We start from the raw sequence: 27,375 nt of genomic DNA on the forward strand, positions 1-27,375 counted from the left end.
TAAAGTTACTACTCGCAGATCTACCAGGATGAGTCTTCCAATCACGGCGTTATACACGGATGGACAATCAACTTCTATAAAAGTAGTGAGTAATGTCCTTTTTACGGGTGTCGTTCCTGCCATGATCGAAAGTCTGATCAACCATGTTGATGATAATCCCTCACTGGAGAAACCGTAGATGGTTTGGTTGCGCGGTTCTAAGTCTTGCACTAAAAATTTCATTCTTTCTAGCAAAGACTTGTATAAAATGTTTACCGAGCTTCCAGTATCTACCAACACTACTACCAAGTTGGCAATTTGAACATTTATGACTAAAGAATCTGAATGGGGGAATAGGACATGATGTGTGTCTAACTCAGAGAAAGTTATACTATCTTCCTCTGTTCGAGCTTTTTGGGAGTTCGCTCCTCAACGTTTATCATCTCTAAATCCTATTTGTGACATAGGGTTCTGGCATATCTCTCCCTTGCCTTACCACTGTCACCAAATATATGCAATCCCCCACAGATAGTTAGCAAAGTACCAGCGACCAGGGCTAGCTGCAGTGGAGGCGAGTCTTGGCGTACAAGTGCATGCCCGTTTCCTCCATTGGCCCCTTGTTGAGAGTTTCCCCCTGCCCGTACATATCGTCTCAGATGTCCTTCTCGTATAAGGAAATCAATTTCATCTTTCAGCTGATTACATTCGTTGGTATCATGACCATAGTCGTTGTCGAAATGACAGAACTTGGTTGTGTCCCTCTTGGATATGTCCTTTCAGATCGGAGCTGGTCGCCTAAAAGGGACTGTGGTATGGATTGCCTGATACACTTCTGCTCTGCTATCAACCTGGGTCGTGTAGTTAGTGAACCTCGGCTCGTATCTGTTCTGCTTAGGGCACTTGTAATCAGAAGTCATCTGCTTAGTATTTGTCTTTGTTCCTCCATTCTTATTATTACCTTTGTCATTAGTGCCGTTGGATTTTCCAGACCCACAGGCGGCTTTGGTCGTCTCTTCCTTCTTGCCTTGGTCGCTATGGGGACTTTCCTTCATTGGCGATAGCCTCCTCTAGCTTGATGTACTTGTCTGCTCGATCCAGGAATTTGCGTGTAATGCCCCAAATTTCCTAATGAGGTTTAGGGCCTTGATTAGGAGGCCGGGAGGGCCATAATTGATTTATTATAGTATTTAATGATTATATGCATGTTTACGTGGATTATATTATTATATGTTGGTGAATGCATGCATATGGGCTCATATGTTAATTATGAGGGTAATTTGGTAATTTGGCCACTGTGGGCGTAATTTTATATTTTGGGTGCGTGATTGTGATTAATTAATATAGCCACATTATAAGGTGGATTGGTTCGAGCTATCGACATGAGACGATCATGAGATGTAAGTGTTCGGTCTAGTCATAACGGGTTTGAGTTCGGGGCTCGGGGTGAGTCTCGAGGTGAATTTAATGATTAGAGCATTACCGGGAATTAAAGGGTAATGGGATATGGATTATTGGTGTTTGAGAATAGTGGGAATTGGAGAGCGTTAATTATAATTAACAAGATAGGCGGGAAAGGGCGGTTTTACCCTCGGAAGCTTTTAGAGGGGTTTATTTGGCTTAAGGGCATTATGGTCTTTTGACCTTAAGGATATATATCAGCCATTAAGGCTATAGAAGAGTAACAAAACAAAAAAACAGAGCTTCTTTTCCTTCTCTCCCGATAGATTTTCTTCCTCTCTTCTCTTTGGATTTTCAAGCTCAGTTTGAGGAATTAAGCCAAGGAACTAAGCTTAGCCAAGCTAGGGTTGTGCTCCACCATTGAAGAGGGTGTGTTGCCAAGATTAAGGTGAGTTTCTAGCCACTAGAACTCTTGATTTTGCTCTGTTTTCTAAGTTAAATTTTAGTTGGTTCTGTGGGTTGGAAACTTGGGAATTGGTTGGAGTTTTGGCTAGGGTTCTTGGGGTTGTGGTCCCTAGGACATGTGGAGATGGTATTTGGGTTCATTTGGGAGTTAATTTGATGTTTGGAAGCTTTTGGATTGGGTTAGAAATGGTGGAATCGATGGAAGGAAAATCTGGGAATTGGCTGGCTGAAGGTAGCGCTACAGCACCCAGTGTAGGGCGTTACAGCGCTACCTGCAGGGAGGTGGGGCAGTTTGTGGTTCTGCCTTGAGCGCTGGGGCGCTAGAAGGGCAGCGCTGTAGCGCTACCCTGTTCCTTCAGAACCCTGTTTTGGGTGTTTTTAAGGGCTTTTGGCTTGGGGTTTCAATCCTTAAGGCCTCGGGGTTGATCCTAGTACCCGATTAAGTGGGGATTGATGTCCCGGAGGCTAGATATTGGTTTGGAAACTTATGTTGACCATTTTTATTGATGGTATCTTATATTTGGTTATGACTAGGTGACCGCTAAAGGACTAAAGGTTGATCGTTCTCAAGGGTCGTTCTTTAAATCATTCTAGCTCGACTTTGAGGTAAGAAAAACTGCACCATGTGTATATGTGACATGCATGACTATTAATGATGCATGTTGGTTGATTAATGAGTATGACATGCATGGCTATTCTTGATGCATGTTGGTTGATTATTAAGCGTGGCATGCATGGCTGTTAATGGTGCATGTTGGATTGCTGGATATATTGCATATGATGCTTGGGAAACATGTGATTAGGACATGCTTTGTATACTGAGTATGATATCGTTCAGAGCTTGAGCCTCTGTGTTTATGCATAGTCCTAATTGTACTAATATCTGTTTAGTAAGCATGATGAATACCTTATTTATGGATATGGAACATGTGATATATGATTGGCGGCATGACTTACTTGTGTATGACACTGACTAGTCAGGGACCGACCCTAAGGTCGATGAATCATGCATTGAATGGCTCTATGGCATTAATGCTAGACCGACCCTAAGGTCGATGAATCATGCATTGAATGGCTCTATGGCATTAATGCTAGACTGACTCTAAAGTCGAGAATCGTGCATTGAGTGGCTCTAGGGCACTAATGCTAGACCGACACTAAGGTCGATGATCACGCCTTGAATAGCTCCATGGCATTAATGCGGAACCGACCCTAAGGTCGAAGAACTTATAAGCGCTTGCCTGGTCTATGACCAGATGTTTATAGCCAAAGGTATATGACCCCAGTGACTGTTTGTCACATGGCTAGGGGACGCTGTCCATAGCACGACTCTAGAGTTGGGAGGAAGGTTATGTTGGTGACCATTCACCATGCACCTGTCCTGATCAAACTTATGAAAGAATCACTTATCAGTTAAGCCCTGGTGACCCTATCGTCACATGGCTAGAGGGTTCTATGCTCATTATTGTGACTGTTGGCTATTGTCACCTATTTGCTTGGACTGATAGTCCTGAATGGTTATTATGATCGTTGTTAATATTATATCATGCTTTATTGTGTTTTCTTGCTGGGCTTCGGCTCACGGGTGCTACGTGGTGCAGGTAAAGGAAAGAGGAAGCTAGACCATCCTTGAGTTGGAGAGCTTAGGTGATGACGTGTACATATGCAGCTGCTCATCCGCCACGGCCGAGGTTTAAAGTGGAACTAGGGTTGAACCCTGTTTTGCCGCTTAGAATGGCCTGTTGTAAATATTTTCCGTAATAAACTCTGAAACTATATTTTCGGGATCCCAATGTATATATTAAACGTTCTAGTGAAACGTACATCTTAACCAAAGTTTTTAATCCCTAAACCGCTAATCATACTTAGTTCACGATTTTGGCCAAATGACTCGATTAGCGAGTTTAGCACTGTTTACAAGGCACACCGTAACCCCATTGCGAGTGCTCTTAACACCATTTTTCCATAGGCTGCTCCAAAGGGGAGGTTGGCATTGCACTCCAGCTATGATGCCCATCATCTTTCCTTCATCTCCAACAGTCTTGGCCCGAGCAGCTGCTCGCATAAACCTCTGGATGTACTCCTTGAGAGGCTCCCCTTCCTTTTGTCTGATATCGACCAGCTGATTGGCCTTTGTCGGATGTATCTAACCAGCATAAAATTTCCCGTAGAACTCTTTTACAAACATGTCCCACAAAATTATGCTGGGCGGTAGAAATTTGAAGTACCATTCCTTTGCAACATCAGATAAAGTAGCCGAAAAGATTCTACATCGAGCATCTTTGGACACCTTCTGGATGTCAATTTGTATCTCAAATTTATTCATGTGAGATACCAGGTCTTCTCTTCAAGTAAAGTTAGACAGTACTAACATTTTGAACTTGCTCGGTATTTTTGACATAGCAATTATGTTGATGAATGGGGTGTCTTTTCTCCGGTCATATTCTATATGGGACATTTTATTCCCGACTAGTTGTTGCACAACCCTATTCAGGGCATTTATTTGAGCTTGAACAGCGTCTGGTATGGCAGGGGCAGGAGCGGCTGCTGTAGGTGGGGCGTACTCATCGTGCCTTTCCCTTCGGCCATTAAGTACGTCCCTTAGGTCCTTATCCCTTCGCCTCTACTCGCTTGCTGGTCAGTTGTCCATCGAAGGAGGGTTATGCTGCTCGTTCCTTTCCTTCATTTGTCGACCACTAATTCTCCTATTATATCTAGAGTCTGCTTCATTGTAATCATGGTCGTCTCTGAATTGCGACCTGTGAGTACGTGACCTGTTGTACGCATTGTCCCCCTCTCTTCTCCCTAGTCGGTCTAGGTAAACAGGCGGAGGTCTGCATTGGTCGTTGGGTCCCTGGACATTGCTCTGTCGTGGGGGGTCCCGGACAACAGAGCCTAAGTCCATCTGCCTCCTGCTTCCAAAGGGATGTTGTCCCCTACCAAGAGGGTTTTGTTTGTCAGTTGTTTAATGTCTAGGGCTTTTAGGACGCTGCTCATCCCTAAATAGTCTGTGATGTTGTGTATTACCTCGATCATCACGAGAGGGTTGTTGCTGCTCGTTATTTCTATTAGGATTCAAGGTATGTCTTTCACTACAAGAAAAAGACACATTAATAGCATTGGATTTTGACACTTTTAAAAATATGTGATAAAAGCTATTACGGAAATAACGCGAAATAAAAATCTTAACCCGCCCAATGAAAAATTAAAAGCCCGCCTAGTGCCCGCTATCCTTTTCAAGAAAGCCTCCCTCTCCATTTACTTGCTAAAAAAATGAAGCTCTTTCCTCTCAACACACCAATACTGAGCCGACCTTCCAAAATTCCAAGAATTGCTTCTCGGAAAAATGGTGAAAGTGTAGCCATGTCCGCCGCCCATCTCTATGTGTTGGAACCATGGACTGTGGCTATATCTCTATGCATCCTGGTCTCTCTGTGTGCCTCTCATCTTCTCTGCCCAACTCCATTTGTTTTCCCTACTATCTGCTATCCATTTAATGGTCTCTAGTTCAATAAACACTTTCCTATTCAAGCCTTTTTAGAAATTATCTTAGTCTTTACCTCTCTCTCTCTCTCTATTTCTCCCTATATATATATATACATACACAAACCCACACACACACATAAACACATGTATATTAGGAATCGTTGGCATGGAAAAAGAGGATTGAAGTGAGATCTTTCCAACCCATATTTTTGTGTTTTTTTATTAATATTATCTTTGAAAAATAAGTAACAACATTTGTGCTTGAAATGAATACCAAGAGATTCTAGTGTTGTTTTTAATTTAAAAATCAGATTCTAAAATGGTAGCCACTAACTAATTGGGTTTGGATCAAAGACAAGATTTCAGCTTGGGTTATGGCTGAGGTTATCAACTATGGTGGGAAGAAATTTCAAGTTTTCACAATGTCTAGGACAAAGGTGGAGGTTACTGGTAATTTCTTTTTCCCAATATGATGTGTTTTTTTGTATTTTAGTCTTTTTGTTTCTAATTTTTTTGGGGTAGGCTTTAATGATATGTTGAACTAACTTTATTTGAATGAGTCGGGGTTCTTTACAATGTTCATAGAAGATACAATCTCAATGATATATATGTTAGTGCATTTAATATATATGCGCATATATATAATTTACTGAATGAAAATTCCATTAATATTGTTGTAAATTATATAATATGTGAGGGTTTTTGATGTATTCAACTATGTTTAGTTATCGACTTCCCTTTTGGGTGTGTTTGGAAGCTCCTTGTGCTTGCTCTGGAACTGTCTAATTCTAATCTTTTTTTGCTTTTCTTGTTAAAAAATTTTCAGTTTGCTCATAAAGATTGTATACAGGAATGGTGTAACAAGAAAGGGAATACAACCTGTAAAATATGTCTTCATGTAAGAATTCAAATGATTTAGATTTCTCTGTTTTTGAAACTTCTTTTTTCGGGTCCTTTTTTTTGTATTTTCATTTCAGAAAACTAAACTGGGTCTACTTCTGTTCTAGTTTTGAAATGATCGAACCAAGTTTTCATCGTTTTAAGTTTGTTCCTGATTTTGGATGCCTCAAAATTTATGTTTTTGCTCAAATTTTCTTTTATGTTTACAAGAATTACTTTATAGGCTTTCTTTGGGGGCTGATTTTCCCATGACTTTTTTTAGTACTTACACATTATTCTTGGAATATTTTAAATTTCTAATATGAAAGTTTCTAATAATAACAATATTATATATGAGGATACCCAGCACCTCCAAAATTTCTCCTCTAATTGAAGCAGCATTGACCATTAGGTACACAAATTTCAACTATTAAAAATGGTTTAGTCATTTTATTTTTCACTTTTTCGAGCAAAAAGGTAGCTTTAAATTTAAACATTAAGCTAAAAGAAGTTATTTGTTTTTCTTTCATAATATTGTTTTGGTTCTTGAATGGCTTATTAAATATGATCACTTTTTATTGGTTTTTTATGGTATTTTATTTGTTTGAATTTGGCATATTATGTGCCATTTATTTTTCTAGTTTCTTATTTCGTAAGATGCAGTTACTTAATTGCCTTCTCAAAATTGTAGGAACTATTACTATTTTGCATGTGTAGTAAATATCTGTTTATGTCAGTCTACCTATTTTAATAGCTAGAATAATTATCTTTGGATGCTGACCTGGAGTAGGTAAGGAATGCAATTACTGGTAGCATTCTTATTGAAATTTATTAACTATTTGTTAGGTTTCAAATGTTCATACGAAGTCTAACTATTTGTTAACTTTGTTTACAAAATGTGCAAAGAATTCATTTGTGGGTTTCACTATTTTATATAATTAATAATTCATTTGTCAAGAAAATAATGTTTCGTTACATGGCTTGTCAAAGGTGCTTTAAATTTAAACATTAAGCTAAAAGAAGCTCTCATAGAAAGCATGTTGTAGAGTAATTTGCAATGATTTTTTAGAATGATTTCTTTGGTTTCATTTTTGTTGTTAGAGTGCTCATATATGATATCATAATTTGGCTGAGTTATTTTCATTTGACTTGAATATTTTCCTTTAAAAACAAGATAGTACAATCTTATTTAACAACTCCTTTAGGTTTGGTCTTTGCTTTAGTTATTATTTTGTGTACTTTGATAGAAAAGTTTGGATAATTAGATTGGTCATGTGTTCTACGCAGCACCCAACTCACAAGAGCATAAGGTGCTATTTGAGGTTTTGAGAATTGTTGAAGAGACAGAGGTCTTCCTTGATAAGTAAAAGGATATTCTTGTGAACAAGGTGTCTCTATTAGTTTTTAATATATATTTATACATATACATATATATTAATATATATTGTATTTCTTTATGCATAATGAATTCATGTTTTAAAAGAATGGAGAATACCATGAAGCACTAGGGAAATGGGAGAGTGATCTTATGCATGGAGTGATTTGAAAACAACTTCTTGTTTGATGTTGCCTTTTGTGGTTTGGTTTAAGCTATTATGGTATGCATGTGGAGGGCGGATTATAGAGGCTTGGGCATGTCTAGTTTCATCCTCTACTCATTTAAAGTTAAATTTTTTTGATGAATTGATAACCCGATTGATATGTGATAATGATTTCATGGTTCTTATTATGCTTAGATGACTTAATGTCATATGGATGATTTAACCGAATTTTTCTCTTTGGTGAAATGCAGCAAAAAACACGTGTTGAACTTGTTATAGGATTTGTTCTTGCTATATGGGCCAATTGTTTTACTCTCGTCCATTGAGCACAATGACTGAAGAGTTCAGGGGTAAGCCTCCTTTAAGGAAGAAACCTCAATGTCAGACCTTAGTAGAGACCGAGTTCTTGTTATTCACAAGGCATTGCAGTAGTATCTTCTTTGCCATTTTGTTTTTTTTTTATTTAGTCTCTGCTTTGTTTGACTGTTTCTGTATTTGATGGGTGCATTATTCATTCCCATCCATTGGTTGGTGTATGTTTCACGTTTAATGAAGTTGCCTCCTCCTAAACTGGTGGGGGCCAATTATATACATGTTTGAATAATAAACAATACGTTTCAACTTAACTTAAATTTATGTTAAGGTGAAATGGTTCTTATTTCATATTATTGAGTGTCAACTATTAGTTTGAATGGAATAAGAAAATAAAAAAAAAGCAACACAATTACATAGCTATATTAATAAAGTTTTATAAATGTCATGGTATATGATTTTACAATATGAAAATAGTGTAGTCAATTTTGATTTTTACCAAAATTATGAGCTTAATATGTGCACATTTGGATATATAGATATGGAGATTTCTTTATTAATAATAGGACTTGTCTCCATTCTTTTAACTAAGTCTGTTATAATCAGTTATGAGATTCTTGTTTTTGCAGCTGGGTAAATTGCTTCCATGGCCACTCCTTCAAGAATTTCACTTTCACTGCTATCATGGAGCAGTGCTTCTTCTTATAGCTGGGTTTACCTCTCATCTATAACTCATCACTTCTTAAAATAAATTTAGTAATATTTTTTAGGGTTTTTAGCACTATTGCCCCCTGAGTTAATCATCATTTGTCAATTTAGTCTCCGAGTTTTTATTTTGGGCAATTACATCCCTAAGTTTTTTAAATAGTGTCAATTCACCCCAATTCACTTAACATCTGTTAAACTTTAACAGAGATACACCAATTGACTACCATGTGACTCTCACATGATTAATACTATGGGCAAATTCGTCTTTACATTAGCTCACTATATTAGTGATGTCCTAAAACAGAGCACATAAAATTGATTTGAGTATAGTAAAGTACGAGTGAGAACATAAATTTTAAAATATTGTGCAAATGTCAATTTTGATTTATCCCTAATATATGAGATCAATCTGCACTTCAAAAATATACGATAGTGCAGATTTGTATACCTACAAGTATACCCAAAATTTACCTAATATACCCAAAATATATCCAAACCACACCAAATGTTCTAAGTTAATAGTTTCTTTATCAAAAGCAAAAAACTAATAACAAAGTATTTCACCAGCAGCTCACTATATGACATTCTCTTTGTTTTTTTCCTTTTCATTGCCTTCCCCCTTTTCTTTGCTTGTTCCAGTATGTTTGTCAAGAACCTTGATTCCAATATCTCTTCTCATCTACATTAATTTAAAATTTTAGTTACTAAAATAAATATGAACAAGGGATAAAAATATTTCAAATTATGTTACCTGTAATTTTTCTTTTTTCTTTGTTGTTAGCTTCTTCTTTGCCTTATCTTTTTTATTTTCCTTCTTCTTCTTTATAGTTGTAATTGATTTGCTTTCAATTGGTGGTTGTTGTTCTCTCTTGGGGCATCCCTTCTTGTTATGGTTTTGTTTACCACAAATGCTACATGTTTTAACCTCTTGTACCATCCTCATCTTTACAGTTCGACCTCCTGGAACTTCAACTTCACCTGGCTCCATTGTTCTTAGCTTCTTTGGTCTTCCAGGTAGTGTTCTAAATGGAGGAGCTCGTGGGGGGTCAAGACTTGTTTTTCTCCAAGCCTCAGGGCCATTTAATGGATTTACAACATAACCATATATTTTTAAATAAGTGGTCTTGTTGTAACACTCGTGGACTAACAACTCAGGGTTAATGTCTCTATCCTCCATGCAACTTATACCATGAGAACATGGTATTCCAGTGAGTTGCCATCTTCTACAGCTGCATGTCTTAGTATTTAAATCAACGCAATATCTATCACCAAAATAACATCTCACCTCAAATTTTCCATCACCGCAATACTCAGGTATACATTGCAAGGCATGAGACTTGTTATTCTCTAGTATCTTGAAAATTCTTGGTGCAATGTCATGATTCCATTTAGAAATACTTTCCTTCTTCATAACTAATCTCACCATTATATACCTTCTAATAGTTTCTAGTAGAGTAAGAATTGGCTTATCTCTAGCCTCCAGTATTGCTGAATTGAAAGACTCACACATGTTGTTAAGTAACATGTCACAAATTGGATTAGGTTGAAAATGTGATTTGGTCCATGTTTTTGGATCTTTAGCATCCAACCACTTATATGCATCAACATTTAGACCCTTCAACTTCTCCATTTCAGCCTCAAACCTGTGATAAAAAAAAACTCAAAGAAAACTAAAAAACAAAAGTAAATGAAAAAGACAATGAAGTTTAAGATGAAGAGATTTTACCTATGAATAGTTGTAGCTCTTGCTGCCCTCCACACAACTTGCTTAAGAACCAACCCTTTAAACTCTTTTTTGAAATTATTATATAGATGTCTCACACAAAATCTATGAGCGGAGCCCTCAAAACATATTTTAACCGCTTCAATTAGTCCTTTTTGTTTATCAGACATCCAAAATATCCTTGAATTGTCTTGAATGTTCAAGTCATCCTTTAAAAAACCTAAAAACCAATTCCAAGAGTCCTTGTTTTCAGATTCTACAACTGCATATGCAACTGGGAAGAAAGAGTTATTTCCATCAATACCAACAGCAGCTAGTAATTGACCTTGATGGTGTCCTTTAATGTGGCAACCATCAAGACCGACTAATGGTCTACACCCAGCCAAGAATCCTAGCTTGCAAGCAGCAAGACACACATATAGTCTTTCAAACTCAGGATACCCTTTCTCAGAGTTACATTGCATAAAAACAGTAGTTCCAGGATTGCTAGTTTTCAATTCTTCACAATAGTCCCACAATAAAGAATATTGCTCCTTCAGTGATCCATATATCTTCTTCAAAGCCAATTTCCTAGCTCTATAATATTGGAAAGTGAAACATCTCCAGCAGTTGTATCTCTAACTTCTTGTGCAAAACTAGCCCTAGACCAATATGGGTCAGTCTTCCATTTCTTCTCAAATTTTTCAGCTAGCCACTTTGCAGTAACATTCTTATTCTTGAATACCCTACCGCATGTGTGTGTATTATTCAATGTCTTTACCTTGAAAGTTCCTTCCTTATCAATCATGGATGCAAAAACCATCCAACTACAACCTTCCTTACAACGTGCTCTAATTCTGTCTCTGTCATTTTTTATGAACTTAATCCCTCTATTTGATTTTATACCATATTCTTTTATTGCTTGTCTAAAAGTAACAGCAGATGGGAACAACATACCAATCTTGAACATTGGATCCTCCATGTCACACTTGGGATTAAACTCATAATGTCCTTGTCGGTTTTCTTCATTTTCTGAGTCACATTCTGAAATAAAGTCTTCAGAATCAACATCACTAGAGTATGTGTAAGCTTGTGTTAGTTGTGCTAAATTGATTGCTTCACCAACATTTGGACTTTTTCCCTTGTCAACAACTATCTCATCATCACTAGGCTCATAATCTGAATCTATTAATTCATCTTCATCTTCACCTTCATTAACTTCTTTCTTGCCCTCTTCCTCAACTAGAATCTCAAGAAAATTCTCAACATTGGCAGTGAACTTTTCTACTCTAACTGAATCATTTTTCTTAGTTTGTTCTTCTCCATTTTCAAACTCTTCTTGAATGCCATAATCTTCCTCACTTACACACATATAATCAGGTCTCATTCCAACTCTACACAATGCTTGACTGTAATCAATTTCAACCCAATTTGGAATTGACACTACCACATATAGGTTAGTCGCCCTATTAGTGTCTAATATGCTTGACATGGCCAAAACATCCTTATCATTGACTATAGGAACAAACTCCCCCAAATCATTCAAAGTAATAGACTTATAATAATATTCTAACTTTACACCCTTTGAATAACCTAAGTTGGCTAAGAAACCATTCAACTCTAACAAACTTATGCAATTATTTGATACCCAATCATAATAATCAACTTGACCACCCTCATAAATCAACTTACTATCCTCTCCAAGAAAAATAACTACCCCGTGATTAATCTTCAACGTAAATGCTTCAGTTTCATTTGAATCTACAATAAACCAAAACTAAATAAATATTGATTGCAACAAACAAACAAAAAAAGTATGTCTATTGTCTACCCAGGATATCTAAACAAGAAAAAATGTACATATATTTGAAAGACCAAAATCACATATACCTAGAATATACAAATAAGACCAAATAAATATGTTTATATATATATATATTTATTTATATAAAAGTGAAGAGCAAAATCACGTATACCCATGTATTCAAATAATACCAAATCATATATATTTATATGAAGACCAAAATCATAAAATTTTCCATTAATCAGAATACAAAGTAGTTGAAGTGAGAAAAGAAAATATGAAGCATCTTACCGTATATTGCATTTCCCCCTCTTCTGTCACGAAGCTTTGCCATCTATTTTCAATCATAAGAAATGAAGACTTGTAACCCTAATCAAATATGCAGTCTTTTTTGCTTTCCCTCGACTTCTTTTTTCTTAGCATCTACAGACATATTGACTTTTCCACTCTAATATATTGAGCTAATGTAAAGATGAATTTGCCCATAGTAGTCAATTGGTCTATCTCTGTTAAAGTTTAACAGATGTTAAGTAAATTGGGGTGAATTGACACTGTTTAAAAAACTTAGGGATGTAATTGCCCAAAATAAAAAATCAGGGACTAAATTGACAAATGATGATTAACTTAGGGGGCAATAGTGCTAAAAACCCTATTTTTTATGTTTGTGTTTGTAATAACTGGCCAAATTGTAAATTATGTGTGTATTTATTGATATTGATATTGATTTTCATATTTGAGCTATTGTGTTTTCCTTGTTTTATGTTTCCCCTCGTTTTGTTTGTCTTGAAGTTGTCCCTCTACCTCTGTGGTTTCTAGTTTTTCCTGGGGATTTTGTTGTGTCTTTAGCTTTATAATGGTTTGTATAAATTATATATAAATGACTTCTTTTGAGGAATTTTTTTGTTGCAAGTAAAATTTAATGGTTTGAAGGTATTATTGTTCTTCGTTGTTGTATTTTGCTTCTACTTTTCACTTTTATTTTTTTGCTTATGCATTGGCATTATGCTTCCTGAACATGGGTGTATAATTTTTCTATACATGCTAAATTAATATCAGGACTGGGTAAACACTCTTAACCTTATATATATCTTGGTATTGCTAGGAGAGAAAAAGCGAGAGGAAAACAAAGGAAGAAACTTGTTCATTGGTCCAACGAAGCTTTTTTTTTTCTTTTTCATAGAAGTATATTGTGGAATTTTTTTTCTTTCATTATATTATATTCGAACCATCATATGAAAATTTTGATCTATTGAGTTGTTGCTTTTAGACATAAAATCATTGTTTTGCTTGCTGATTTTTCGAATTTGAGTCTTCAATAAAAGCCTAAGGTATACTTTCACTCATTGTTTTGCTTGCTGATTTTAGGAATTTGAGTCTTCAATAAAATCCCAAGGTATACTTTCACTCAGATTTGCCTAAGGTAGAAAAGGCACATACATATTTAGAAATTATCACATATTGTGGCAGGATTAGTATAAGATAACGAGAGTGATTGAGTTTGTATTACTACCTGACATTGTATTAGACATTAGTGTTTTCATTTTCTTAGTATGACTGAATATTTTCTTTGACTAAATGAGTTTTATTATATAAGTTTCCTCTTGTCTTGCATTTTTTTAGTACTTTTATTTGTATTCTTTTAGTTTACTATTAAGTATGAGTTTGAGTATTAATCATTTAATTTCTTATGTAGTTAAGCGAACCCGTGTCACAGACTCACAACTAAAACAAGATCATAATGAATCATTGATTGGATGGCAGAACTATCTTCAAATATTTGATTATGTTTACTTTACTTTTTAAGTAAACATGTGGAGGACTAGTAGTTTGTTATGTCTTGAGTATACTTCAAAACTTCAACTAAGAATTCTATGAAGTGGTGATAACTATGGTTTGAATTGAATATTGTAAAGGATTTGAATTGGTTAATGTTATAATTCTCATGTTTTATCATGTCAATTTAATATTAGATTTTTTGTTCAATTATGATATATATTTAATCAAAATACAATAAAAGTTTTTTAATTGCAAAATAAAAAAAACTCATAAATAACGTTTTACAAGACAATTACAAATCTATTATATGTGTAGACTACAAAATTAAAATAATGTGGAGCCTTTATAACACTTATGCTTGTTTTTCATATATATTATAAGTGTGACAAAGTGTTATACTTTACAAAATACAATTAACTAAAAATGCTATAAAATAATCAATTATAACATTTGGAAAGTGTTATCCAAAATTTTTAAGAATAAACTACAAGTTTGTAATAAATTACTCTAAAATAATGTTATTATTTAATATTATAGCAACTAATATGTGTTATTGAATAGTGTAAGACAGCATTAAACATATCATCTGAAAGTTGTTATCGAAAAGTCTACACTTTTAATAACAGGGTCTATGTTAGTGTTTTGAAAAGTATTATAAATACTTTCGGTTAGCAGTTTTCAAGTGTTTTAAAATCTATTTTTTCTTGTAGTTGCTGAGCAGCTAGATATTGTTCCGGTCGCTGTGGACTCCTTGGTTCTTGTGGATTTGGAGGACATTGGGGGTGATCTGATTGTGGATTTTAAGGAAGGTGAAGGTTCAGTGGCAGATCTGGCTGAGAGGTTGGTGCAGGTGGTTGTCCTCAAGCCAACTGAATGGCTGCCTCTAAAGTCGTTGTAGCGTCTCTTCGGCGATGATCCATGTCTGCCTTTCGTTCGTTCGACTCTCGACATTGTCGGTCGATCTTCATCTGTTGCATTACCATTCAGCCACATTCTCTTGGTTTGCATTTAGGGTAGCTAACTCATCTTGCAACACTCCCACAGCTGTTCGCAAGGTTTCAACGTCCATCTCCTCCTCTTCCAATTCCACCTGTGGCTCGTCTTCTGCTATACCTAGTGCAGGATGTGGATTTTGCACATTTTTCAATGTCTAGCCAGCTTGACCCACTCTCCTAGAGTTCTTCGCCATTGTTATCTTGGAATTCTTGAGTTCAGCTCTCAATGAAAGCACCAAAATGTTGACCCTTGTTTTAGGCAACGACACTGAGTCACTAAAAACGATATCAAATAAAGAATTGAATGCAATAATATAAACGATACACAATTTTATAGTGGTTCAGCCCCAAGGATTGGTAATGACCTATGTCAACTTAGTGTTTTATTAATGTAAAAGAATTACAAAATCTGCAATCAACGAACAAGGGCTCATCGAGTTTCACAAGTTCCAAAACCTTGATACAATTACTGTGTATAAAAGCACTATTTCTCTCTAGATACCAAATATTGCGTGTGAAATAAATGAATCCCATGAGTCCATTTTATAAGCTCAAGGATGTACATATGGCCCTATGGATCGTCATTAACTTGTGTTGCAAGCATAACCAAATTGTAACGAAAACAATGATATTTACATATAAAAATAATCAAAATCTTAGGAATATCTAACTCATAACTGTTTCTAAGAATTTGGCTCGGTTCATCGAGCAACTCTGGTCGTATGCATTTGCACCTCTTCTTTTCCTGCTACTCAGTATATTCATTGAGCCTATCGAGCAACTTTAATTTTTTCTTGATACTCTGGTCGTTGGTCGACCAGGCCTTCATTAATAATCAGTCACATGTTGTTCAGGTGTCTTTCAAACATGCTATGTCACCATACAGATATTTTGGGAAACAACAATATTTTCATATTTATATAAATTATTCAAACAATAATTTCAATAATAAATTATAATTAAATTATAGTTTTATTTAAATCAATAAAAATATCTTTTCACATGTTTTTAAGGCACCACCCCTAACACCCCTAAAGTAGTTATTATAAATAAATATATATATATATATCTGTGGTGGGTTTGACTTGGGGAATGCTGGAGTGAGAGGCTTGTAAAACAGGGTATGGTAGCTTCTCTTTCTATTATGTATTTCTTATTTTTTACGAAGGCCACCAATTTCCTAAACCTCTTAAGATATGAGTTTTGTTTATTGGGTTGAAAATTTTATAAGGTTTTGGGTGAGAAATATCAAGTGAAAATGATGATGAAGACGAAGAATAAGACCATATATTATCACATATATTACATAATGTGATGATGCATCATATATGACACTGTTTGAGAAAAAAAAATTCATTTATCTATGTTATCATTGTAGACCAAATCAATGTAACTTGTTGTATTATTAATTAAAGAGATGATGGTTCGTTTTATTCATCAATTTTTTTTCTTAATTTCAATAGCATCTTATTTCTTATCATTTTTCTTGAGTATTTTCCAATGTTATAATTTAATTTATTAATTCTTATTTTGTTATTCATAATTGTTTTGATTTTGCCCTTTTTCTTGTTAGTGACTTGCAATGAAAATAACGAGTTCTCATTCTGCTTCCAAATCTAAGGTTGCAGATGTTTTAGATTCTTCGGTGAAACGTAAATTCGATGCAGATGTTTCTTCATCTAATCCTAAGAAGGCTAGGAGAAATTGGAAACCTATTTCAGCCTTGAATGCTAAGGTATCCATTTATTGTTTTAAGTTGTAACTGATTACCCATGTCATTTGGTCATTAATTGTTTTAAGTTGTAACTGGTTACACATGTCGTCTGGTTATTCATTTTTTTGAGTTGTAATTGGTTACATTATTATTTTCCAATTTTTTTGTTTTAAGTTGTAACTGGTTACATATGCCATTTGGTCTTTTTCAGAATGCCTCAATTATTGTTTTCTTTTCTCAGTTGGTGATGGCAACCCAAGAATTCTTGTTTGGAATTATGAGACCCTCCCTAAATTTTCTAATGCATTTGTTGTTAGAGTTTGTGATGGCTACCCAAAAATTCTAAATGGGAGAGCAATGCTCGCATCACCTATAACTATCCATTGTTCTTTGATATGCTTTTAGAGTAACTGGTTACAACTTTCCGTTATTGTTTTTCCATATTAGACTGTAACTAGCTCATATTGTTTGTTACTACCTTTCTTTTATATTTTGTAAAATGTGTAACTAGTTTCAAATTATTATATTTTTATTTTTGTTTTGGAATCTTGTTTTAGTTAGATATGCTTCTAATGATGAAGATCCGAGCGGGCCTACGAAGAAGCATTACAGGAAGAAGATTGACAAGCAACAAATGGAGGATTAGTTTAAGTTTTTAAGTTATTTTTGAATAGATGCTGTTAGTTGTAACTCGTTACAATTTATCATGTATTTTTTAGAAACATTTGTAACTGCGTTAAGTTTATATAAAGTTTGCATTTTCTGTTTACATAAATTTTGTTGCTTCTCAAACAAGATCCTTGTTTTGATTCATTATCAAATTTGAATTTTATTCTCTACATAATTAAAATTTATTTATAATATATTGTAATAGGTTTTGTTTGTCTTTCTCAGTTTGGTATGTGAAATTTTTAATAAGACTGTAACTGGTTAAATTGGTTTTAAATTTTAAAAAAGACTGAGTTGTAACTTGTGATCAGTGATGATTATGCTTTCTCTAAGAGGTATTTGCTAAAATCATTAGCTATTGGCATGATTGATTCTCTTGAGTGGACATGTTGATGTTACTTGAGGCAACTTCTTGAAGGTGCATGTTCTCTGTAACTGGTTCTTCACTTAATTGGTGAAGTCTTGATACATTTTGCATATCTTGTGTTGTTGTATTGTCTTGAATGGATGTAACTTAATTTGTTGTGTTGCAAGAGCTGTCCCCTACACTTTTGACACAATAGTAAACTTGTTGCTGAGTTTTATAGTTTTTTGAGCTCCATGTAGAAGGCTACTAAGCTGTCTGTCAATATTTTGATTGGCTGACTTTTCTTTTGTAGTTGGTAGTTGATTTCTATGGAGCTTTTAGGTTGGATTTCTTTCTTAATCAATTTCATCAAATTTTCAAATGTGTAGTTGCTAGGAAACATAAAACCAGCAAGTGTGAAGTCAACATATTCATTAAAAACTATCCATATCCCTGAAAGATGAAGCATCACTATAATTGACATTGTTCCCTAAAAATATGATGAAAATAGGAGAAAAAAGTATAAACCAGTTTCTTTGTTACTAGTTGTAGTGTTTAGTAATTTAAATTACATATATGATTTTTTTTATAAAAGTATTTTGGTATTATTTTTGTGTGTTAGCAACAAAGTTTATAAACAACCATATTTTTATAGTTGTAACTGGTTTAACTGGCTACATCAAATTCAATATTTCACAAAATAACAATTTATAATAGTTTAACCAAATTTTGAAATTTTCCTTTATTGCAACAAACTTACAACAATAAAATTTATAAACAACCAGATTTTTATAGTTGAGACTGGTTACAATAGTACCCCATATTTCACAAGAAATTTAGTTTCGATTAGTGTAACTAGTTTTTGCAACAAACTTAAAGCAACAAAGTTTATAAACATGCAGATTATCGTAGTTGTAACTGATTATGAAGGTGATATACTACCTAAGAATCTATAATATTGAAGAAGTAAAGCAAGATTTAAAGAAATAACAAAGAGCAAGTAAAAGAATCACACCAAGCAATTTTTACAAGGTTCACCACTACACAAAGTAGTGGCTAATCCTTGGGACCTAGTCCAGAAAAATAATTCCACTAAGATATAAATTGCAAGTTCTACACAGTATCTCTGATTTTACAACCAAAACAGTAAATCATCTATACTTGTCTCTCTTGCAAAATTCCTTACTTGATCTATTTGAATCTTTACACTTGACCTCTTGCAAATCTAACTTTCTTCCAAAACTCAGCCTGACGAACAATCACAACTAACCATGGATGAACACCCTCTGAAGATCAAGTTCTTCAACCTGTAAAAGAAAGATAACAAAAACAAACCATACGAAAAACCCACACAACAAAACTCACAGCTGAGAAAATCAATTAACACATTTATAGATCTGAGGTCTAACCAACTCAAATACCCAGCCATGCTCAAAACAGAAAATCGTTAGAAAAACTAATTAACTCAGCACACACACTGAAAAACTCGAAACCTAACAATACAGTCACACTAAACAAAGTCACGTAAGCAAACAGTCAATTAAAACAATATCCAACTGCCAGATGCAACTAGCAAAATAGGAGATGAACCGAAATACTGTCAAAATACAAAATACAGATGGAGCTGAAAAACTAACAGATGAATCATGAAATTGCCAAAATACAGAATACACAAAGTAAGACACTAACAATCTCCCCCTTGGCAATTTTATGATCAGTGCAAAACAAAAACAACAAAATAAATGAAACAACAAACAAACACAACACCCAAGGACCACCCAAATCTCCCCCTCAATGATCATAAACGAGCCGAACGATGAAGTCTGCCACGCATAAGTTTTCGCGGAGGAGACGATGAAGGAACAGGAGCAGAGACAGAAGTGCCATCAGTAGCAGGAGCAAACTCCCTCTGGACAGGATGCTGAACCTTATCTAAAAGAGAAGGAGACAACTCCCCCTAGACAGTATCCAGTGCCTTATCAGAAGTATTAGGAGACAACTCCCCCTGGGATTGAGCCGGAGAATGAACAGCCTGAGGCACTGAACCAGCCCCCTGAACAACAGATGGAGAAGGAGACTGAATAACCTGTCGAAGACCAACTAACTGAGCCAAAACCCTGCATTCAAATGCCCTGGAACGTTGTTGAGATTGCAGCAAAGAACTCTGAAGACTATCCAACTGAGATTGCTGAGAGTAAAGCATTTCAAACAACTTGTATTTCCAAGAGGCAGGAGGTAAACCTTTCAAAAGAGGATATTTAAGTGGCTAAGGAGGAGGAATAGGTTTAGAGGACTAAGGCTGAAACGATTTATCGAGAACCGGAAGTGGTAGGAAAACATCTTGAGAGGTAAACTTAGGATGAGCAGCCAAAGTAACCTTGTGAACCAAACAGGGATAAGGAAGAAACAACCGACGACTCTTGGTAAGAAAAGCTCGATACACCCTGTCAAACATAAGCACAGCCAAATCTATGGATACACCAGTGCCCACAGCATATAGAAAACGCCCAATATCAGCAGTTACAGTTGAAGTACGTGAATTTGGAATCCAATTAGTTAGAGCAACCTTATGCAAAACACGATAGAAACTAGTTAAAGAAGGAGTAGGAAAATCATTTGAAACCTCATTCCAGCAAAAATCAGATTGACCTGTCAGCTCACGACCCACTAGGTTTAAATCAGGGGCATATTCAGCATTATAAACAGCATTAGTAACCAAAGGTAGAACCAAAAATGATATCATCCACGTAAATCTGAGCAATGAATATACCTTTGGAAAGATGTTTGATAAAAAGAGTTTGATCAGCATTGCCCCTAATAAAACCATGTGTGAGAAGATAAGAGGTAAGTTTTTCATACTAAGCCCGTGGAGCTTGTTTTAGACCATACAAGGCCTTCTTAAGTTTGTAAACATGTTGAGGAAGATGAGGATCAATGAATCCCTGAGGTTGCTCAACATAGACTTCCTCTTGAAGTAATCCATTCAGAAAGGCACTCTTCACGTCCATTTGATGAAGTTTGATCTGTAACTGACAGGCTATAGCAAGAAGTAACTGAATTGATTCAAGGCGAGAAACAGGGGCAAATGTTTCTTCAAAATCAATGCCTTCAACCTATTTGTATCCTTGAGCAACAAGACGAGCTTTGTTTCTAGTAACAGTTCCAAACTCATCCAATTTGTTCTTCAAAATCCATTTTGTTCCTACAATATTCTTCCCTTCTGGTCTGTCCACCAAATCCCATACTTCATTTCTTTCAAACTGTAAAAGTTCTTCATGCATTGCTGCAACCCAATGCTCATCAGAAAGAGCTTGTTTGACATTCTTTGGCTCAATGTTAGACAGATAACACAAATGAGAGATTTCATTGGCAACCTTTCTTCTGGTAACCATAGAAGCTGAAGGATCACCAATGACAACAGTAGGAGGGTGTGCTTTTTGAATCCATGATGGAGGCCCCTTTTTGTATAGCCTGGCTGGTGAAAGTTGATGAGAAGATTCAACTGACTGTTCAGACTCTGGACTATCAACAACCATATCTTCAGATTCTCCAGATGGCTCTGTATGATCAGTAGAGGAAGACGATGAGGGTGAACTGGAAATATTAGGCATGAGAACTTGTGAATGAGGTACCAAGGCAGATATTGAACCATCCTCATCATTATCAAGATCATCTGACAAATCCTCTGTGTCATCAAAACGAACATTGACAGACTCCATGACAGTGTTATTTCGTTTATTAAACACACGATATGCACGACTATTAGGAGAATATCCGAGAAACATACCTTTGTCACTCTTGGAGTCAAATTTTCCAAGGTAGTCTCTATCATTCAAAATATAGCAGGTACAACCAAAAATCTTCAAGTAATTCAGATTAGGAGTTTTACCTTCCCACAATTCATAAGTTGTTTGAGTAGTTCCAGTTCTGAGATGCACACGATTACTAATGTAGCATGCAGTGTTAATTGCTTCTGCCCAAAATCTTTGAGAAATCCCTTTGGCATTCAACATAACTCTGACCATTTCTTGAAGAGTTCTGTTCTTGCGTTCTACAACTCCATTTTGCTGAGGAGTTTTTGGAGCAGAAAATTCATGTGCAATGCCCATGTGATCACAAAATTCAGCGAATAAAGCATTTTCAAACTCTTTGCCATGGTCGCTCCTGAGTCTAAACACTTTAGTTATCTTTAAGACTTTTTCATTCTGAAGTCTTAAACACAAGGCAGAAAACACTCTGAAGGTATCTAACTTCTCTCGAATAAACTAAACCCAGGTATATCGAGTGTAGTCATCAACACACACCATCACATATCTTTTTCCATTGAGACTTTCTGTCTGCATAGGACCCATCAAATCAATGTGTAACAACTCAAGAGCTCTATTCGTGAGAAGCATCTTAATAGGAGAATGAGAAGATCTCACTTGTTTGCCTTGCTGACAAGGACCACACACACGTTCTCTGCTAACTTTGAAATCAGGAACCCCTCTCACAGCCTTAAGTTTAACCAACTTCCTTAAATCTCTGTAATTCAGATGACCAAGTCTATAATGCCATAAGTCAGACTTATCTAATGAAACTCTAGAGCACACATCAGTATTGTTCAGCATGTAGCAGTTATCATTAGACCTTGTTCCAGACAAGACAGAACACCCATCAGTAGACTTTACAAGACATGTGGACTTGGAAAAATTCACAGTATAGTGATCATCACACAGCTGACTTATGCTTAAGAGATTTGCTTTCAATCCCTTAACATAAAGCACATCTTTGACCACAGGAAGATTTTTAAGCACAAGATCTCCTCTCCCAAGAATTGCTCCCTTGTTGCCATCTCCAAACGTGACCAGTCCTTCAGTCCCTTCTTTGTAGTTATTCAATAACTGTTTGTTGCCAATCATGTGCTTGGAACATCCGCTATCAAAGTACCACTGATCATCCTTAAAAGCAGAAAGAGATGTATGAGCTACTAGAACAAAAATAACTTTATCTTCCTGAGAGTAGCTCGTTAGCTTTGGTCTCCAAACCTCCTTATACTCTTTTCTTTCAGCAAGAGGTGATCTAGATGTACTAACTTGACTTCCTACCAAGTTTCTAAGGTAAGATTGAAGCAGATAACATCTTGGCCTAATATGGCCACGACGATTACAGAAATGACAAATTGGAATGAACTTCTGCTTCTATTCATTAGGAGATTTTATGATATTAGATCCATTCCTCTGACTGCCAGAATCATCAATAATAGTGTGTGTTTTATCTGCAGCAGATGAACCAAGAGATTCACCAATGGTAAGGTTGTCTCCCTTTTTGTATAACAGCTTGTAACCAATAGATGTCATTTCTCCATAGGGTTTCTGAAGATGAAGCTGATGATTTAAGGCAGCTGTTCCTGGAGGTATTGATTCTAAAGATTGTTTGGCTCGAACGAGATCAGCTTGAACAACATACAACTTCTCTTCATTCTTTTCTAATTCTTCGGTCAAGTGTTTTATCTCAGCTTCAAGCTTGGAGTTGGTCATGTTAAGAGAGGTATTTCGTTCTTCAAGGAGTTTTACTTTTTGAACCATAGTCAGCCACTGTTGATACATTTGCTCATAAGCAGTTTGCTGATCGAGACTGTCAGCTTCAGAGCAGCTGCTCTCATTATCCCTAACTTCATTTTCAACTTCCTCTTCTTTGGCCAGAAAAGTAATGACATTTTTCTCATGATCTAAAAACTCACTGCAACTCCCATCTTTCTCTTCTTCACTGTCACTCCAAGTTGTAACAAGAGCCTTCTTCTTCTTTTTCTGAGTGTTAGCACATTCAGCCTATATGTGTCCAAACCCATCACATTCTCTCCACTGAATCCCCCTGTTTTTATTGTCTTGAATCTGACTCGTTTTCTGATTAGTAGGAAAGTTCTTCTTGAAGATATTCTCTTTGTTGTTAAAAGTATTCTTCCTCATATTCCTTCTTAAGAACTTTGCATAATTCCTGGTAAGGAGAGCAACTTTCTCTTCTGTTAATGTATCAAACATATCTCCTTCTTGGTCATGAGTTTCTTTTAACACAAAAGCCAAACTACCTCCAGCCTTCTCAGTTTCCTTGTCTTTCACTTTCTTTCCCTTACTCCATCTTTTGAGGGTTAATTCATAATTCTGTAGAGAACCAATCAGTTCATCCAGATCCATATCTTCAACATCATGCACCTCCTCAATAGATGTGAGTTTGGCTTTGAATCTCCTTGGAAGAGACCCAAGAACCTTCCTAACAAGCTTATCGTTGGTGTAAGTCTCTCCCAGAGCATAAGACTCATTAGAAATATCACACAACTTAGCATGGAAATCAGCAATCGAATCTTCTTCATCCATGGTAAGATTTTCGAATTCTCTAGCTAAGGATCTCAGTCTTGACTTCTTGACAGCCGAAGTACCCTCATTCTTGATCTTCAACTTATCCCAAGCTTCCTTAGCAATCTCACAATTTGCAACCACTTTCATCTGATTAGCAGAAACAGCATTGAAAATGGCATTGAGAGCTTTAGAGTTAAAGTTGGCATTCTCAATTTCATCAGTCGTCCACTTGCTCGCAGCCTTAGCAATATCAACATTTCCAACAATCTCAGTAGGAGGAGTCCAACCCTCAGAAACAGCCATCCAAACTCGTTCGTCTACAGATTTAAGATAAGCTCTCATCTTTGTTTTCCAATAAGGATAGTTAGCCCCTTCAAGCATGGGAGGTCTGGTGGTAGAACCTCCTTCTCTAAACATATCCATGACTGTGAACACAACAAAAGAAACACAACAACTCTCGAAGAAGACACTAAGAGAGGGTAAGAAGGATCAGCGAAACAAAAAGAATCAAAGGCAAATAAATCACCCAAACTGAAACACCCAGGAAACAGTAATCAAGAATTACGAATGCTCTGATAGTGTAACAAATTTTTAACTTTTCCTTTCCAATAAACTTATAGCAACAAAGTTTATAAACAACCATATTTTTCTAGTTTTAACTGGTTACACAACACAATCCAATATTTCACAAGCAATTTAGCTTGTAATAGTTGTGAATAAGAGACAATTTCCTTTGAAGCATGCATCGATGAAGGCACAGGGCTATGGAAGAAAGGGGTCTCGCATAGTAACGCCAACAGGTACAAACCCCAAAAATAACCAAGTGCGCAAGGTGCATGTGGGCGGGAGCGTCGAAGGGGCGAGGGTCCGCTATGCGAGGCCCAACTCTCCTTAGACGTGCGCACATACTCCCTCGTGCCCACTTGACACACCTGTCGATAGGCAAGGACCTCGCATAGCAAGGCCCAATTCATTACTCGAATTTTGACACCCTTGGGTGCCTCAAGACCGAGACTCCTCGGTGCAAGGCTTAAGACCTCATTCGCCTTGGCGTGAGGCCCGCGTGAAGAAAGGTGCCTCGCTATGCGAGGCTGAGTGGGCGAAGGGGGCACCCGGTCAGGAGGCTCCTCCGCAGAAGGCATAAGACCTCATACGCCTTGGCGTGAGGCCCGCATGAAGAAAGGCGCCTCGCTATGCGAGGCCGAGTGGGTGAAGGTTGGCACTAGATGAAAAGGCTCCTCGGCGCAAGCTTAAGGCCTCATACGCCTTGGCGCGAGGCCCGCATGAAGAAAGGTGCCTTGCTATGCCAGTCTGAGTGAGCAAGGGTTGACAACAGGTGACGAGTCTCCTCAACGCAAGGCTTAAAGCCCCATTCGCATCGGCGCGAGGTCCGCGTGAAGAGAAGCGCCTCGTGCCAGGACCACGTACCAAGATGTCGAGATGCACTATGCGAGGCCCAGTTCTCCAAACTATATGCCGCGAGGCCAATACGCAGCATGGCCTCACTACGCAAGGCCTGTTTCCCAAAAGTGCCTCAACATGGAAACTGTGTAAAGGAAATTCATTCTACGTTAATGAAGAGCCCACGATGTTCACCAACACTTAGAAAAATATAAGGAAGCTTGGAGGGAATTCATATCTTGGAAATGAAAGAAGGACCATCAGGTACAAGGCACGCATACGAGTACGGGATATATGACTATAAAGGTGGTATATACGCGATTCTAACATCAATATCTGACAAGTAGTTGTGACACGAATTAGTACGAGAAGTGGTGGCATGTTCTGCATACCCCTGACCATGTACCAGAGCCGACACCACGACTCTCTGCACCATTACATCCTGCGCACTACCCTAATAAGACCACATTGTATCAGGGGTCATTAGAGCCCATCTATAAATAGGCTTCAACCCCTCAAACTAAGGGGTTGGAAAATTCTTTGTATACTCACGTAATTAAGCAATATACGATTTTTTGCTCCTTTGTGGTTCTACACTTTTCCTCTTTATGTTCCTTATATTTTCTTTCTACCTAGCTTTTACACTACACTTTGAGTTTTTCGATCTTATATTCATGCTTTCTAGTGCTTTGATGTTTGTGAATCAAATGATTTTTATAAATACATTAAATAAAAAAATGTATCACTTATTGAAATAAAAGATATATAATAACATATACATGATATATTTGAATATTACAAATAATGAAGATACAAACATTGCACTCTTACACTTGCAATACGTAGATAGCTTATTTTATATATTTTTTTAATTTTTTTTTAAAAAGACTTCATTGATAAAACTAAGGTTGTATATAAACCATTACAAGAGAAATCACACTTTTATGGGTACCTCGGCACCACACAGTGGTGCCTTCCATCGAAATGGCAAGCTTAGCTAAAGTATGTTTAGTCCCATTAGTTATTCTTGGACAGTAGTTGACTGTTACAATATGAAACTTAGCAGTTAAATCAAAAATCTCATGAAAAATACAACCCATAAGTAAGAACACCACCCATTGTTGAAAGCTTGAGCAACTATTAGGTAATCTGTTTCAAGCAAAACTACCTTTATCCCGAGTCAACGACAAAGCTTCAAACCTTCCAGCAAAGCTGCCGCTTTCGCCACACGAGAATCAAAACAGGCAGAAATTGGAGTAGAAGATGACGCAACAGCTACTCCGACATCGTCGCGAAAAACCACTCCAGGCCCCACTTTGCACTGAGTTTTGTCTACACCGGCATCCATGTTCACCTTAATCATGCCCGTTGGAGGAAGCTTCCATCGCAACATTGTCGGTGGTGACTGTAATAGTAAGATTAATTAATAAACAAGGGCTGGCTAGCTAGCTTATAAGTGATCATCATCATCATCATAATATATGTAGTTGGAAAATACGTACTTATATTTATTTGATTAAGTGAATCGTCTTTCTTTGAATCAAAACAGCAATGATCGGAGAAGCTTGTTGGTTCCTTATCTTCAGTGCCAGGAAACAGAAATTCAGAGTAGAAGGTCACGATCGGAGAAGAAGGTTAGGGTGTTTCGCTCCTTAACTAAAAATATGTTTTTTATTTTTAATTACTAAAACTTATTTTTTTGAAAACAAGGTGTGGTGTTTTGCGTTATGTTCATAAAAGAATTTTTAAAAACATAGTTACAAAAAAACATAAAGTTTTTTTGAGAACAACTAAAAATTGTTTTTTGTTGTTCTAAAAAATTTTTGTCTATTTTTTTCTCATATCACTTTTTTAATTATTATTAT

General features: G+C 36.3%; 2 protein-coding genes across 2 annotated transcripts; both read right to left on the reverse strand.

The window, feature by feature from the left end:
• Positions 1-9,342: 9,342 nt before the first annotated feature.
• On the reverse strand, positions 9,343-10,955 carry LOC133825593 (uncharacterized). The gene is made up of 3 exons (XM_062258513.1): positions 10,495-10,955; positions 9,562-10,411; positions 9,343-9,447 (listed from the first exon to the last, which is right to left on the reverse strand). The coding sequence occupies exons 1-3, from the start codon at positions 10,953-10,955 to the stop codon at positions 9,343-9,345; spliced, it is 1,416 nt and encodes a 471-aa protein (XP_062114497.1).
• Positions 10,956-20,887: 9,932 nt separating this feature from the next.
• LOC133825594 (uncharacterized) lies at positions 20,888-26,903 on the reverse strand. Its single transcript, XM_062258514.1, has 6 exons — positions 26,711-26,903; positions 26,463-26,552; positions 23,768-24,534; positions 22,999-23,584; positions 22,079-22,857; positions 20,888-21,979 (listed from the first exon to the last, which is right to left on the reverse strand). Exons 1-6 carry the CDS (start codon positions 26,901-26,903, stop codon positions 20,888-20,890), a joined length of 3,507 nt encoding a protein of 1,168 aa, XP_062114498.1.
• Positions 26,904-27,375: the final 472 nt, after the last annotated feature.

This window comes from Humulus lupulus, chromosome 3, assembly GCF_963169125.1.
Source record: "Humulus lupulus chromosome 3, drHumLupu1.1, whole genome shotgun sequence".
Classification (NCBI taxonomy): Eukaryota; Viridiplantae; Streptophyta; class Magnoliopsida; order Rosales; family Cannabaceae; genus Humulus; species Humulus lupulus.

Coding starts and splice junctions, on each gene's coding strand:
- LOC133825594 (XM_062258514.1), bottom strand. CDS start 26,903: ATGTTGCGATGGAAGCTTCCTCCAACGGGCATGATTAAGGTGAACATG. Junction 26,553..26,710: donor AGCGGCAGCTTTGCTGGAAG/GTTTGAAGCTTT, acceptor ATATTGTAACAG/TCAACTACTGTCCAAGAATA. Junction 22,858..22,998: donor TATTATTGATGATTCTGGCA/GTCAGAGGAATG, acceptor GAAACTTGGTAG/GAAGTCAAGTTAGTACATCT.
- LOC133825593 (XM_062258513.1), bottom strand. CDS start 10,955: ATGCAATGTAACTCTGAGAAAGGGTATCCTGAGTTTGAAAGACTATAT. Junction 10,412..10,494: donor AGAGCTACAACTATTCATAG/GTAAAATCTCTT, acceptor TTTTTATCACAG/GTTTGAGGCTGAAATGGAGA. Junction 9,448..9,561: donor AGGAAAATAAAAAAGATAAG/GCAAAGAAGAAG, acceptor AAATTAATGTAG/ATGAGAAGAGATATTGGAAT.